The 17,224-nt window shown below is 41.2% G+C and overlaps 1 protein-coding gene across 1 annotated transcript in view; it reads right to left on the bottom strand.

Moving 5' to 3' along the window:
* Positions 1 to 3,749: 3,749 nt before the first annotated feature.
* Cyld (CYLD lysine 63 deubiquitinase) overlaps positions 3,750 to 17,224 on the bottom strand; it is a 53,957-nt gene continuing 40,482 nt past the window's right edge. Inside the window, 5 exon segments of the mRNA XM_013119919.3 lie at positions 3,750 to 8,729; positions 10,079 to 10,295; positions 10,610 to 10,728; positions 11,242 to 11,350; positions 12,184 to 12,316. Coding sequence (XP_012975373.1) covers positions 8,545 to 8,729; positions 10,079 to 10,295; positions 10,610 to 10,728; positions 11,242 to 11,350; positions 12,184 to 12,316 — 763 coding nt within the window. The 3' untranslated portion in view covers positions 3,750 to 8,544.

Below are 17,224 nucleotides of genomic sequence, written 5' to 3'. Positions count from 1 at the left end.
CTAGCTTCTCTGGTGGTGTGGATTGTAGGCTGGTACTCCTAACACCAATGACAGTTTGCACAGGAGACGATGTGGAAAAAGGAGAACACTTCTCCACTGCTGGTGGGAGTGCAAACTTTGGAACTCAGTATGGCGGTTCCTCAGGAAAACTGGAATCAATCTACCACAAGACCCAGCAATTCCACTCTTAGGCATACACCCAAAAGATGCACATTCATACAACAAGGACATCTGTTCAACCATGTTCATAGCAGCATTATTTGTAATAGCTAGAACCTGGAAGCAACCTAGATGGCCCTCAACTGAAGAATGGATGGAGAAAATGTGGTACATTTACACAGTAGAAAAAAAAAAAAAACAATGGGATGTTGAAATTCACTGTCAAATGGATGGAACTAGAAGAAACCATCTTGAGCGAGGTAACTCAGTCACAAAAAGACAAAAATGGTATGTACTCACTCATATATGAAATCCCAAATCTTACAAAGCAGTATGAAGATTTGCTGTGGCAGAGTGGAGGTCAAAGGGAGTGTGTTAACTAGCTTTGGGCCTGTCTTGAGTTCATGATTATATTTCCACTATGCTGCGGCTTCTGCTGCTACTGGTGGCTACCGTTTAATAGGGGGCTTCGGAGCACCAGGCATCAGCATAAGCAGTTTACAAGCACAGCTTCATTCAAAGTTTACTGAAAGCCTTCTGGAGAAGCTCTGCGATGTCTCCAAGAACACGTGTCCTGGGGCAGCCAGAGATGGGGATCTCTTGTGCTTCCTCAAAGAGACTGACAGTGACCCAGTTCTGCTGTGTCCACAATAGAGAATAGGATGGCTTATCTGTTTAAGAGGCTAACAGTTCCTGGCCCCATTCAAATGTCTGAGCACCTTCTCTGTGTCAGGCACTGGCCTAAGTGCTAAGGAAAAGGGAGTACAGAATCAGAGAAGGCCCTGCTGCCAGTTCTGAGACCACAACAAACACCAGATCAGAGCAAATAGTGTGAGAGGGCTAAGAGGTCAGGGGAGAAATGGCCCATGCAGGGCATTCGAGGAGTACATGATAAGCAACGGCACCCACAAGGGGATCCTGGGAGGCAATAGGAAAATCTTCAGGAATGGACAGCCATGCGCTAGGTCTTGAATGCATCCATTAAGAAAGTTAAACTGAGGCAGGAGAGTTGATTCACATTTGTAATCTGAGCACTCAAAATACCAAGGCAGGGGGATTATGGGAAGCCCAGATCCTAGGCTGTAGAATAAGACTTTGCCTTTGAGAGGGGTGGGGGAGAGAAGGGGGGAGAAGAATAGAGGAGAGAGAGGATAGTTAGCTACATGTACAACAAAAACAACCTTAGCAATGTGACCCTTCCCACGGCTACACCACCAGTGGGCAGACTTTTCCTACAAATAGCCAGCGAGCAAATGTTTTAGGCTGTGCAGGCCTCAAGTTTTCTGTCACAGCTCTACAATGCTGCTGCTGCCAGACCGAAGCAACACAGATGCCTGGGTGTGACTGCATTCCGCTAAAGTGTCACTTGGGAAGACGGTATTGGTTAGGCTTGGTCCCCAAGCAGTGTGCAGAGCCCTGGGCTGGGCTCTAGCATTTAGAGTGAGCATGCTGTGCACCTCTGTGCCCCTCTCCCCAGTTCAATCTGTGGGGCTTGGATAGCTTGCAGTGGCCATGCTATGGATGACTATGCCACAAAACATGCAAAGGGAACCACCAGGGCTGCCCCCATGTCCCCATACCCTCCCCTTGCCCTTCTTATGCTCTGACTTTCCTCATGCTCCTCTGAGGGGACTCCTGACCTACCAGGTCTGCCTGCTGTGTAGCAGCACATTTGTCTACAATTGAATGCTTCCCACAGTATAATCGCACCCCTTGACAACCTGAGCAGCCTTGACCAGCAGAACACAGATCTGAGAAGCAAGCTGTGGACGCAGGCTCCAAGGCCTGACTATATTTATTCCACAGGCTAATGAGACCAACCAGTCACCAAGCAGCACCAACCAGGGTGGCACAGTCTTGAAGAGTGGGTAGTATCAGCAGATAACATTCTTGCAGATTTTAGTTGTGCTGTGTAAATGAGAGCCCCTTGCTAAGAGAAATTACCCAGTTTCCATAATTTGCACGTCAGTCTTCAATCACCTTGCTGTAACCAGATCCCAGAAACAAGCCTTTCCATCAAAATTGAACACCGGCAGGAAACTGTCCCAAACTGTCCTTCCCCAGGATAGCTTCCCTAGTTTATCTGGTGGGCTATTATTTTGAATGACATCTGAAACATCTGGAGTTCACACACACTTTGAAATGTTCCCCAAGCAAAACAAATAGCATCTTCACAGTGCCCACATCGGTATTCTTTCTAGATTTTTTAAATCCTTATTTTTATGCATATGGATGTTTTGCCTGCATGTACTTCTGTGCGTCATGTTGTATCCAGTGCCTTCAGAGTCCAGAGGAGGGTGTCAGATTCCCCTGGGACTGGAATCAGATTGCTGTGAGCCATCATGTGGGTGTGGGGCGTTGAACTTAGGCCCTGTGGAAGAGCAGCCGGTGCTCTTAACCACTGAGTCATCTCTCCAGCCCTTAGCATTCTCTATTCAAACCTTCTTCCACCCTGCTTCTAAACCATCTCTCTTATATCCAGCACACATCCACCCCACCTTTCCTGACAGGTTGGGCCAGTAGCTTTTCCATAGACTTTCCTACCTCCCCTTTGGAGCTTGTACCCACAACTATCTTCCACTAGAGCAGAAGGTTCCCATTAGGGCTGATGTGTGCATTGCTTGCCTTGAAAAACTCTGTCCATAAGTGGTTCCTACTTGGCTGCACATGAGACAAATGGATAGAGCCCTGACAAATACTTCTGGGCCATTTTCAGATATCGCCATGGGTCTATGTACAACATGAGCGCCATGGGAAAACTAAACAAAACAAAAACCCCTGTGTAGACAGACCTGACCAGGATGGAGAACCCTTACTCTGAAAATGTACCCCATCCTTCATTGTGTCAGGAAGTCTTGCCACAGGTCAAGGATAGAACTAGAGTTCCTCTGACTAGGTCAGCTTTCTTCAACAAAGTCTGGCTTTGACTTGACTGTCCATATCCACAGATGGGCAATGCAATCCCTGTCACATCAATATGCCCAAATGCAAATGTAAGATCTATGAAAATGTATGCCAACCTTTGGATTCAGCAAGAAAAAATAAAGCTGCAGAAAAAAACAGCCCATGATGTTATTTGTATGACATGTTACCAGCTGTGGGTTTTCTAAACAGAAATCTTGACATACTAGACTAGCAATATAACTCAGATCACTCTAGCAACCCTTCCCATATGCAGTTAAGTAGCTTTGTCTCCAAGGAAGGAGGATTTCTCATGCACCTAAAAGAAGTCTGAAGTAAAATTTCAGTCCCTAAAATGTCATGTGATTATCCCCTGGGCATTACAGTGAAGCAGCCACATCCTTGGGACTTCTTAGGCTCAGTGCACACCATCAGAAATGAACAGTTCTGGGCCACATATCTGCAGGTGGAATGGCATCTCAGGAGGAGTAATCTGTGGTTGGAAGCTTAGAGATGGTGGCAATGAACCATATCCAGCACCAGAGTGGGTAGATGCCAAGCTGTGGCCCAGAGCCAAATGACGGCACCCTGAAATAAATACTCCCTAGATGTGTGCCTGGGAGCTTGAGGAAGAACCAATTCTATGTCCCCCACCCCAAGGCCTGCCCCTAAAGAAATCAAGGAGAAAGAACCGTAAAAACTGCATTTTAATGATACAGAAATAGTACACAGCACATTTCTTTCCACAGCAGCGCTTCATTAGTCTCCTAATTTAACAAAATTAAGGCTAAATTGGAGCATTTTGATAGTAAGGGACTGTCTTATGCAATGCTATTCATGTTTTCATAAACAAAAGGATGTTCTTCAGGCAAAAACATGTTGGACAAGATACCAGAAAAGGAAATGGAATACAAAATGTGCTCCTTTGGGTCAGCCTGATAATAACCACACAGCCCTAGGGAGTGCCAGAGGGATTTTTTAAAATGAATACTTCCGGTATGAGGACAACTCTCCAGAGTTAACATTCCGCAGTACAAGGCTATTTCATAATATGAAACCAAAAACAGTTGTGTCTCCAGTATAATCCCTTTAGAATAAATAACTAGTGAAAGTCACCAGAGAACTGTGCGGAGGCCCATGGTGCCTGGAAGGACAACCCCTGCATCCTCAGCCCTTCTCCTCAGATCTGTTAGGAAGACGAGAACTAAACTATGACGAGAGAAAACTGTCAGCACGGCCAGGACAGAGGTCAGGACCCAATGGTACTCTTGAGTATGAGCAATGGCATTGAAGGCCACCAGCAAGGGTTTAGCCCCACTTCCCACTGTTCACTACTCCCAGCCAGCTCTGCTGCTCAGCTTCTGTCACCACATGTGGACTCAAGGGAAACCCTTTAGGGTTTAGAATAAGACAAACCCACCCAATAAGACAACTTACAAAAGCCCACAGGAGCTTAATTCCCTGACAGGAAGCCACGCTTGGACATCTTTGACAAGAGGGCCAAGGCCCAGAGCCACAGAAGCTTGCCTTCAGGCGAGCCCTGTCATCTGCTGTGAGAGGCTGCTCACTGCCTCCTCCAACCCTTTTTGTTCGCTAGCTTCCACCGTAGCATCCTCTTCTCCACCCACCCCAGCTGCATTAGGGAACTCTTACTTTACTGGTGAACTGGGGATGGTGCTGCCCAGGGAGAGCAGTATTTTTTAATCACAGGTATCATGACCCTACCTACTCTAAGAAGGGTATCCTGTTTACACACGATGACCTGTTATCTGGTGGTGTGGGGGGGGGAGGTTGCAGGCAAAATGTTCCCATGAATTTAAATGTTTTTCATTATTAAGTAGTCAAAATCAGTGATTTTTCCCTTCAACATGAGAATTCTGTCTATTTCTTTGGCTCCTAGAGCATCTATTTCTATAGAAATTAGGTGGAAGGAAATACCCAAGCAAGTACCATCAAATATCCTCTAAGACTTATGTATATTCCAAAGACTGCCAATCCCTCTAGGAATAGAGGGCTGAGGTACACATACCAAATGCACTTATTATATAATAAGTTCATATGTAAACACAGATAAATACATAGTCAATACCCACTTCTTTACACTTACACAGAATAATTGCTACAGACAATAGCATTGTTTGATCACACAGTAACAAAAAGAGAAAGGGGTCTTTGAAGCCTTCCAACCTTTTGATTTAATACCCACTGGCCACTGGGTTCTGTTGCTGAGCTTCTGAGTGGAAATTTCCTACCTCCGGCAGGAAATAAGATCCATTAGGCATGACCTGAACCTTGACAATTTGCTCCATTTTCCCCTATTCAACTATATAGTTCAACCCCTTCATCATATAGAGCAAGAAACTAAAGCTCAGAAAGTCAAGGTGTTGTCTGGCTACAGGGTGAGTGATGGAGAAAGGACCGAGGCTTTTTGTTCCTTCGTCCTCTACTTCCCTGCCACACTACATTGCTCCCAAACTGGTCCCTAGATAGGCCTGCCACCCACACTGAGGCTAAGAAATCATCAACAGATGCTCTGGTGTTGAACTTGGGCAGTAAGCTGTATGAGAACAGGCAGAGGTCTCATAGGCCCCAGGCCATATCCTAGCCACTGAATAGATGTCCAATAAATACTTGTTGGCAATTGCTCACCAAGGCCAAATACTGTGTTTTGTACTCCTGCCTCAGTATAGGATAATGCAAACAGATATAATATTGTACAGCTGCTTACTGTAATCCAGCCAGGAGTGCTGCTTTTCCTGGATTTATGGAAATGCCACATTAAGACAACCAAAGAACTGACAAGCTTATCAGAGTCAATCCTTTGTCCCCCTCTGTGCTTGAGAGAGGATATAAGAAAAAGACATGATCAGAGGTAAGAGGAGCCTGGCCATTTACCTAAGCATTTGGCAAACATATAATAAAAAACTCTAAGCTACTCTGAGGATAAAATGCATAGCAACTACCAACAACTGCACTACACAGATACCTAGTTCTGTTTTTCAAAGCATTTCCCCCACCTTAGAAACATTATTTTGTGACTTGAGTTGGATTCTTTATGAAGCTGGCAGTGAGGGACTAGATATTTAGCTAATGTATTAAAAGGTGCCTCTCCCCTCTTCCCCTGCATCCCCCTGAGTCTTCACACACATATACAGATTTACTTCAAGGTAGAGAAATATGAATTCTTATATTTTCTATTTGTAGCTATGGATCATAAACCATGTTGTAAGTAAGATGATCCCACTATACTATCATCTTGATAAGGAAAAATGATAATCAAAACATTTTAAAAGGCAATAGGAAAGCAGCACAGAAAACCTAAGATTAAAAATTAATCAACAAGCACACATCTACATCACATAGTTCAGCCCTATTACCCCCACAGCAAACTAGGCTCTGCTGGGACCAGAAATAAGGAGGGACTACCAGAAGGATGAGAAAGCATGAGGGAATGCTCCTACTGGCATGTGGTCCTCAGGCCTCTCCAGCCACTGTGTGCCTCACCCACCCACTACTGCTAAAGAACACAAAGTATTCCTTTGAGAAAACCTTGCTAGGATTTGCCTGTGGACACGATCATGCCCACTCACAAAGTGTCACCCCAACCTTGGAGTCACTGTCAAACAAGATTTCACTCCTCTGCTCTGAAAGCCAATAGCTGGTCTCTCTCAACATGAATTTTTGCCTCCATTTCTACAATTTAAAAAAAAAATGCTTTCCCTCACCCCTCTTTCACTGTTAAACCAGTCTTGCCTATATACAGATTCCTGATCATTCCTCAGCTAAACCTTTCAAAGTCCCACTAATGAACTCATTCAATCCATACTTATTACAGGGTGCCTGGACTCTGGGTGGTCAGCATGTAAGCCTCAGACCCGGCACTCACCATTCTCACCCGTCCCAAGGTGATGGAGGCAAGGCCAGCACAGAGCTGGAGGTCTTCACTAGCATCTAGTCACGGCCTCACCACCAAGCCTAGGCATTCAGCTATACAAAAGTCTGTGCAGAATTTATGTACTTTTCTATTGCAAAAGTACAAAGATTACACGACAGAAGAGCTTCTGTGCCTTAAGACTTATAAAGCTAATACACACTAGCAAAATGGAATAATAAAACCAAGGAGTAAAGTGCCTTTAAAATAACAATAAGATTTATAAAGACTCTCTTTTGACATTAAATATTTTATAAAGCCATATGCTACACATAAACAACTTCTCTGTCTTTTTGTAGGGTTCAGACATTATTCCAGAAAGACAGTCATACCACAAAACAACACTCAGACAACAAACACCCCATAGTTCTGGCTTGTATACTTGACAGTTCCAGTATAGAGCATTCACTATGGTCTATACACATACTACAAGAAGTTCTAAGATGATATCTACCTTCTACTTCTTCAGCCAGGAAGATAAATCTGTCACTAACATTCCAGTTATACACTGATGTAATAGTCATTATCTCAAGTCAAACAAAACTGACATCAGTAAATATAATGCTCTCTGATCAAACAAAATCACAGTCTTATTTAAATTAAGAGAGGTTCACTTAAATTAAAAATAAGATCATTTATTTGAAATCAGTTTTAAATACTAATATAACTTTTCAGGAAAATGTTAGTAATGTCTCTTAAGCCAACTTTATTTTCTCTGGACTGTGTATCTGTATAAGAATATACTATCTATTTACCACTCCAGTTATTTCATAAATCATTGTGCCTTGTTCCATAAATACTTAAGAACGCCTATAGAAAACCTCTTAGGTATCAGTTGTTACTGTGACTGAAATGCTCCAATTGCTACGTACCCTAATCCTCCAAGAAGATGATATCAAAAATTGACATTTTATAATAAAGTCACTTATTGATCTCAAAACCAGAACAAATAGAAAATAACACCACAAAAGGAATTTCAGCATGTTCTGACCACTGCTTCAGAAACATAGAAACTCAGCAAAACACAGACATGCAGGAAATCAGCGCTATATAGTAAAAATTAAAAATTAAACTCAGCACACCTTCAACAACTGGAGTAAAGGCAGACTCTTAATAAAACCGTATTATTTCTTCCTCAAGGCAATCAATAGCTACAAAAGAAAAATTATTTCATATCCTTGGTCCATAAGAAGAGATATTTATTTACATCCTAAATCGACTTAAAGAGGTTTTAGATGTCACAATTAAAATTGTATGCTTCCAAAAATATCATATCATCAATGCAGTTAACTTAAAAGTTTCAGGTATTAATAACTTCATTTAGACTTCTTAAAAAACCAACACAAACATACTTCCTAGAGTGCAAAATGCTTCTTATTAAATACTTCAAGAACACAAAAGCAATGTGTTTGGAAACACAGGAACCCTTTGCTGAAGGGCCATCGTCACATAAGACACCCATTGCCGGCAATGGGCGCCAGACAGAACCAGCAGCTGGAGGAAAACACAGCGCTAAGCTTTGTGCTCGGTCTCTGCCCATTTCAGATGACCTGTTACTTGTACAAGCTCATGGTTGGACTCTGGTACATGCACATGTACGCATCACAAAGAAGTCTGCGTGCACAGCCTTGAATCCGTCTGGAATCCAAAGAGTGCAGGTCCTCCAGAGACATCTTCAAGTACTCTCCCACTTCCGGGCAGGGTGTCACTTGTGGAATGTTGAAGCCATTTTGACCACCTATGGAGAGAGGAGAGCTCTCTTTAGGGCAGCAAACTTCTAAGTCCTATCCCACAAGAACAATTTTATTATCCTAGAATTTAGTGAAGACTGATTCCCAGAATCACGGGGAGGGAAAGCCTTTGTTTGCCTTTCCATTTCTAGAATTACAGTATCCTTTTTTGGTTTCTGAGAGGGTTCAGCAGCCAAACGAGAATAAAATTGGTAAAAGGACACATATTTAGGAAAAGCTGCAGCCCTTATTTGCAGGCTGCTACCCATGTGTGCACACAAAACCTCAGTCCCTCATACTTTTATGACCATCCCAGACACGAGCAGCTGACACTCTTTTCCACAAGAATATGCAATTTTGAGCAAATTTATTAACTGTACACTACTGTTTCCCTGAGTTTTAATGACATACTTGCACACCTCTAGCACTGCTGGGTTACATCCTGATCATCAGAGTATGCAAGTGCCTTCCTAAATGGCATGCTGCTAATGCTAACCGGGTGAAGCCCATGCGCAGGAAGGGTGGGCTGTAACCTCAGGCATCTGAGAGCTGAGCAAAGACAGAGCTGTTGGTCTACAGCTTGTGCCTCTAGTCAAGAAGCTGCCATTAGGTGTCTCTAGTTATTAGAGAACCACGTCAGAACACCTGGGAGAATAACTAGAGAAAAGGGGGCATGTGGGGTACTGTGGCGAGTACCTTACTACCAAAACCCCTTGAGATTCTGACACTCAAGTATGTATAAAGTAATAACTAAGCTTCCTAAAAATAGCTCACTGAGTAAAGGTTTCTTCCTGAAATGGAACGCATGAGATCAGGAAGATGGAGTTAAATATGAACCATGCAACAAACTTCACATCTTAAACTTTAGCTTAGACATAAAAAAAACCAAAAAAAAAACTGACATGATTTCCATGACCAAAGTATCCCACAGAGTTTGGCATTTACATCCTCAATAAATGGCTACTATACTGTAAACAAAAATGAAAGGAAGTAGATGGTAAAATCAGCTCTAAAAGAATTTTAGGATTCTATATTTTTTGTTTTTTTTCTTTTGAGGTGGAACAAACAGAAACAGGTTCTCACTATATAACACAAATTAACCTCTAATTCACAACCCTCTACCTACCAAGTCTGGGATTATGGACAAGACTCTAACAAATCTGTATAAGGGCCAATATGTCACAACATTAAGGTTCCTTAGTTTGAGTGCAAAATTATTAATACTATTTGAAATTAAAGTCTGTAACACTATGATATCCTTCAAAGAATTCTCTCAAAAAATACCCTGTTACTCTAAACAAGTGCTCTCACTAGCTTCCTAGGAAGCATCTCACCACAAAAGAAAAGTTTTAAATACCATCTCGATCAGCCATGCTGTCAAAGAAGAGCCAGGCAGAGTCATCCTTCCCATACTTCACAAAAGCAACATAGTGGCTCGTTTCTATGCAGAGAACAGCAAATAACTCCATCTTCTGACAGGGGATGCAGCCATGTCTCCAGTCCCAGTCAGGCAGGTCTTTGGGAAGTGATACTGGATGATATGTATGATTCAACCTCCTGGGATGGAGGTGAACCTAAAATGAACCATGAAGAAAATGCCACACATGAGCTAATGCTATGTTTCAAGAGGGCAGACTCTAATCACTTTCACTGACCACATCTCTAACAAACACAGTCAAGTACTACTACTACTACTACAACACACACACACACACACACACACACACACACACACACACACACACACACACACACCCCACACCAGCAGAAGAGACATGAGCAATAATAATTACTGTACTTAGATTCTGAAAGGCTTTCAAACCCTGCAATGTACTGGACCATCAGAAGCTGACTGCTGCAGGGTGCATCCACAGTGAGTGAGGGTTACCTGAGTGCTGCAGGTCTTACAAAACTGCTTTATCTTCCCTGCTGAGATGTCGGGGTCATCATAGCACTCTCTACACTCATACATTGCAAGTCCTCCACAGATGCGGCATTGCCTGGGAGCTACCATATGCAGAGAGGGAAGGAAGAAGCCTTTTACAAATATATTCTGTTATTAAAAAGCTATACTTTGAAAAAAAGAAGGCTGGGGGAGAGCCTAACCCTCTCTGACCCTCTTAAAATTTCATTTGGATTTTCTTGTATTTGTAATATTTTAAAGACTTTTTTCTCCCAAATAACCATTTTGTTAACCTATTCTAGAATTGTTCCTCTGGTCATGCTATGTCCAAAGATTCTATTGTTTGGATATATAATCCAATTAACCACTTACCTCTTATTAACATTTACTTGTCACTAATTTATTGTCAGATAATAAGTGATTTTGTATTTAAAGTATTTATTTTTACCTCTACTTTTTTTCAGAATAAGTTCTCAGCCCCCAGATTATTGGCTTAATAAGTCCAAGCTCTTCAGATACTGAATTACTTGTCAGAAGTACTATATCTATAACTAATGAAAAGCCCAGGCCAACTATTTTTTTAAAAAGCAGAACATAACAAAGGGCTATATACTTACTGTCTTCAAGTAAATCTGTTATATTTAATTCCAGGGAAGGAAAAATTTTTTTAAAAAGCTTGAAGTCTTTTCCAAATCGAGGCATCTGGATAATCAAGCATGATGGTGCCTTAAAAAAAAAATAAAGACACGTAGTTTTAGAAATCAAAGTCCTAAGGAACTGGGGACTCAGCTCAAAGATGTCTAAAGCCTTAAGTCCTATTCCCTGTACTAACAGAGGAAAAGTGTAGAAAAAGTTTCCCTATGAAATTGAAATAGTCGTGGCTGTCAAACCCAGCAGTGGTTTCACCAGTGTTGTTGGCCCATGAGACGGAGCCCACTTGTGAATGTGCAACCTGCAGAACTTCCAGACTTCCCTGGAGGACATCATCATGGGTAATGCTACCCAAGCTTCAGCAAAGAAGGCAGTAAAATACCACCTCAGAGATGAACATGGTAAAAACAGACCACAGCGTGCACTGCAGAAATCATCCACTCAAAGAGTCAAAGAAACTTTTCTACTACATTTATTAGCAACCCATACAGAACTTATTGGCATTTTATCTCTTAACAAAGGAAGAAAAATAACATTACCTTTGACACGTTTAGATAATATGCATGGGTAAAATGACAACTAAAAACATAAATATGTATGTGGATATGCGTATCTTTGGCATTAGGCTACTTTAAAGTTAAAAATTAGCTTTTCTTCCTTTCCAAATCCAAAACATTCCAACTTAAGCTAAGGGGCTTTCTTAAAAAGGAACAAAGTTAGAACATCACTTTTTAAAAATGTGTTTTCTTAACTGTTTCCTCAAACTACTCTTAAAGCACAGTGAGAGCTGGGTTGTGGTTTAGTGGGGCAACACATGGAATAGTGTGTATAAAAGTCCTGGGTTTAATCCCTAACACTAATAAGAAACAAAATAAAGTAACAATAAAAACCCAGTTAGAATCACTAACCTCTGCAAATTTCAGGTTGCTGTTGATAAAAGACCATTCTAGTAACTGCTGAATTGTAGGAACTCCAACTTTCTCATTTTTTTCCATAAAAATTTGATAGAAGTTACAGTCTTGAACTTTTTGGCCTGCTGATCTAGGAGCATATAAAAAGAAATGCTCATAAGCTCTCTATTAAATGCCTTAATCAGATGTGAAGCCATCTGACAGGACCTGAGAATACAATACCATGATGTGCAGCTATGGATCGTCTAAACACCAGATAAAAGACAATTATTTGGATAAGATAATTAAATGCACTTATGTAGAAGACCTCATAAATTATTTTTGCCTTATTCATAAATTATTCAAAAGTTCCTTGCCATCACAAGAAAAATGTAGAATAATATTCCAGTCAAGAAACACTATATGAACAATAATCAGTTCGATTTCTCCCTCCAAATCTAGAAAGCAGAAGCTGCCTTTTAAAAAAAATATTTATTTTTATTTTCTGTACAGTGGTGTTTTGCCATGGGTGTCAGGCCCCCTAGAACTGGAGTTACAGATGATTGTGAGCACTGCTTTTAGTGACTAGAACAAATGCTTAAGTGCCTCAAAAACAGACTCTTACACTTTCTAGATAAAATGTTTTTACTCCTAAAATAAAGACCCTAAGATGTAGGGAAGAATAATTTCCTAGCAAGTCGAAGCAGTGCAAGAGATGAAGCTCGGGGACTCTAACAACTGTCCTCTAGTCTTTCAGCTACCATACTCTTCAGATGGTCACCCACAGACTTGACAAATACCAGGTGAATGTCACCAACATCTCCCTTTCCTTACCAGCTAACTAGTGATCTGTAAAACTAACTCTCCTAAGAAGATTGTTTTTAATCTTTCAAGTTACTTCTTATTTTTCCTAGCCATGGCTGGGTTTAGAATCAGATTATTTAAGTGAATATCTAGATTTAGCAGTTTTTATAATAAAAAGTCATAGAAAAATTAAGTTAAAAACAGCATAGATGTGAGTTTGAGACCAGCCTGATATGCAAGAACTAGTTCCAGGACAACTTCCAAAGCCACAGAAAAACCCTGTTTCGAAAAACCAACCAACCAACCAAACAAACAAACAAACAAAAAACAGCATAGAAGCAAAAAACAAAAATAACAGAGGTAAGAAACAACACATTAAAAAAAAACAAGGACAGCCAGAAGGAGGCAAGGCAGCTAATGGGAGGAACAGCAGCCACTCAAAACTCACTCATAGGGCCAGGTGTAGTGGCACACACCTTTGATCCCAGCACTCAGGAGGCAGAGGCAGGGGATCTCTGTGAGTTCGAGACCAGCCTGGTCTATAAAGAGAGATCCAGGACAACCAGGGCTACACAGAAAAACCCTGTCTTGAAAAACCAAACAAAAATAGCAAAACAACAACAACAAAAAACCTCACTCCTAGAAATATATACACAGTGGAGTTCTTTTTAGTCATAAAGAACAAAGTATGTCAGTCATAGAAAAATAGATATAACTGGAAATAAACATATTAAACCAGCCCCATAAAGAGGAATGTATGTTTTCTCTCATTTATGGTTCCTAGATTTTCTGGAGATAGATAAAAAGCTTTAATGTGTATATGACATCAAAGTGGAAGTGAAGCTGCTTAGGGAACAAAGGGACTAACAGGAGGGAGACATGAAAAGGGACAGAAGGGATGGAGGTATAGGGGAAACACACTCAATATACAATATAGAGTTTATGAAATTTTTAGAAAATGATGAAAAATTAAGTAGTCTCACTGCTAGTTTTTGACAAGTCTGGAAACCTACAGAATCATAACAAAGTTGTGAAGTTGTACCAAGCCATGCCATTTGGGTTGTATTCTCCACTAGGGACAATCCAAGGGCACAAGAATACAAATTTGGTAACTTTTTAAAAAATGGGCATGGACATTTTACAAATATTAATATAAAAATACTCATGAATTGGTGTGGTTTGGGCCTATCTTTGTGGTACAGACCATAACAGGTGGGCCCTGAGGTCTTGTACTCATTTCTAAATCCTGTAGCTCCATGGTGAGCATGTGAGGGTTGTGATGTCATCAAACGGCTATAAAGAGCTTGGATTCGTATTACTAGTGTCAGTCTTGCTTTGGTCCAACCTTTTCTTGCTCTGCCCTCAACTCCTTCCCTTTGGGATGAGAAGCTAACCCTGTACCACTGTAAGTTGGAAATATAAAACTAGTTTATTGGTTGTTCAGGAACTCATGGTTAAAAAGTGTGGGAACACCAGACCTTGAGCAGAGACCCACTTCCCCTTCTGCCTGGGAGTAGGCAGCTGTAAGACAATGTTTAGTAAAAACATGTTTACTAAAAACGGACAATGGCCCTGCCTATGCCAGCAATCGCTTTGCTACCTTTTGCAGGGAACATCACATTGTCCATTCTTTTGGTATTCCTCACAACCCCACGGGACAGGCTATTGTGGAGCGCACCCATGCCACTCTCAAACAGTATTTTAAGAAAATAAAAAAGGGGGAGTATGTTACCTCCCCCAATATTCAGTTATCCACCATACTTTACATTTTAAATTTTTTGACCGTAGACCGTAATAATTTGTCTGCTATGGAGAGACATTGGAACAAACCCTCCCAGTCCTTGGGATGGGTCAGATGGAAGGATTTGATTACAGGAAAATGGCAGCCACCCACTCCCCTACTAGCTAGGGTCCGAGGGGCTGTTTGTGTTTTCCCTCCAGGAAGTGAGAAGCCCATTTGGGTCCCCGAACGGTGCATCAGGCATGTCGACCCCAATACTACTCCGGATACTAGGAATGCTCACCATGATAAAGATCCAACCATTGCTGAACACTCAGGTAAGGGAAATATGGGCGTTGGTGAGGATTCCCCCCCATGTTAATGCCAGTTAGTCATTCCAGCTCCCTGTTCATCAATTTTTATAACACCAATAATACATTGGAAGCGGCTGCTGCCAATGAGATTAAAAGTCAGAAACTAGACATTCTGAGTTTCCCCTCCTAAGCCTGATACCAGGGTCAGGAAGTAGGGGAATCCAAGAGATTCCCAGCGGCATACGCTTTTAATCCCAACACACCTTTATGCAAGTTCCAGGACAGCCTCCAAACAATACAGAGAAACCCTGACTCAAAAAAAAAAATTGGTACTGGTATTAATTAAAGAAAAAGACAAAGACAAAGGTATATGGAATGGAAAATTTTGTTTACATTTAAGTTCTATTTTGTGAGTCATCTCTAAAAACTTTTGGCCAAAAGCCTGGCCTCTCTACCTTGCATCTACAGAGTTACAAGGAGTAGGTACGGGTGTACCCCATGACTGTAGCTCAAATGGAGGAATGATAAAAACATATAGGACTTTTTAACCTTTTTAGTTCAAGAATTGGCTGGAGCTGTTCTTTTACATAGATTTCAATTAAGGAAGCTTCATTGCAACAGACTAATCATGACCTAGGGAAAAAGGATGACTAAAAGATGCATGTATGTTCTGAATGTATGGTGTGGCCACACCGGTATGTATGAAATGTGATTGTGAATGTGTGAGTGTGAACTGCTAATATGATTAAAAGGATACTTAAATCCCTTCAAAAATAGTTAAGAAGCTACCTAGATTGCTTTAAATATAGCCAAAAGGAACATCCAGCCAGTCTGTTAATGTTTTAACAGAAAAATTTAAGATGCAAATGAGGCCTTGTCAGCTAGTGAGAGCTCTACAGGTTAGATTGGGAAAGAGTGCTCACAGACTTCAAATAATTTTAAAAACTTATTTGGACACAGTATAGTTTACAATCTTTGAGTGATTTTCAGAAGTTTTTGGGAAATATTTAATGGATATGTCCTTTTTAATGGGCATCTACAAATAATCTAAGTAGTAATCCCAATTTACCTAGATAGTCAACCAAGGAGGGTAGACAAATCCTTCTACTGTTATGGTCCAGCTTCAACAGTTCAAAAAAACTTTTTTTAGAAAATAAAAAAGGGGGAATAATGCCCCCAGTCCCCACATGACTCATCAAATAATACACTCCTCATTTAAAAATTTTATAATGTGAATGCCAGTGAACTTCAGACAGATTCTGGCATGATGGAACTTGAGCAACCATTGCTCAGGTCAAATGGAGACATCCATGAACTAGACAGTGGAGAAGACCCTAATTTGGGGTCGAGGGCATGTTTGTGTTTTCTTGTAGGAAAAGAATAAAGCTTCGGCAGCTGTCAGACCAATTAGTGAGATGCATGGAGCAGAGAAAAACTGGACCTGAGACCATGGGAGCCTACCTAAGCCAGTTTGAGTGAGATCTCCTAAATCAGTGTTCCTGATTCTTGATGTCATCGAATCTAGAGCCCAAGAAAGAAAGAAAACAGTCGGTTCGAGATTTCCAGTTTCTCAACAGACCTGCTGCATTAACCTTCCGGACCCGTGAGTTTTCATCCCGAAGCCAACAGAGAACTGGAAAGACTAACTGTCTGCCCTTGACACACCTTGAAACAACAGAATTCATTTTGCCAGTTTTTCCCTTTGGGGGAAAAAAGGACCCATTTAAAACATTTGGACATTGGTATGGACTATGAGTGGCAAAAGCCTCTTTTCAGTATTTGAACAGGACATGGTCACTTGAAATATCAGACTTGATGGTTCCTGTTTCTGGAATCACGACTAGGCCAGTGTATTTTTCTGGAGAAATGCAACTTGTCCTAATGCGACAACTATTGTTCATATTTTTCGTAATGCTACATGTGTAACATCAATGATTGTACCTAATGTATCTGTGCAAGTGCACTTTCTAAATGCTTTCCTGAGCAGATCTTGGAACGATTGTAAACTTTATCAAATTATAAGTGTAAATCACATGCAGGTTACCCTTGTAACAGACTGAAGGCTGGTAGAATGTTATGGCCCAGATCTGGTGATGGGTATGGTGATGGAGAGGCGCTACGTCGATGGGGGTCCTGGAAATGGTGGCAGTGGCAGTAGGCATTCTGGCTTTATGCCGAGCTCAAACGTGCCTTGTTCCAGAGACAAGAGATCCGTAACCAA

This window comes from Mesocricetus auratus, unplaced genomic scaffold, assembly GCF_017639785.1.
Source record: "Mesocricetus auratus isolate SY011 unplaced genomic scaffold, BCM_Maur_2.0 Super-Scaffold_100045, whole genome shotgun sequence".
Taxonomy (NCBI): domain Eukaryota; kingdom Metazoa; phylum Chordata; class Mammalia; order Rodentia; family Cricetidae; genus Mesocricetus; species Mesocricetus auratus.
Note: the sequence above shows the minus strand (reverse complement) of the source record. Positions and strands in the feature narration are given on the sequence as shown.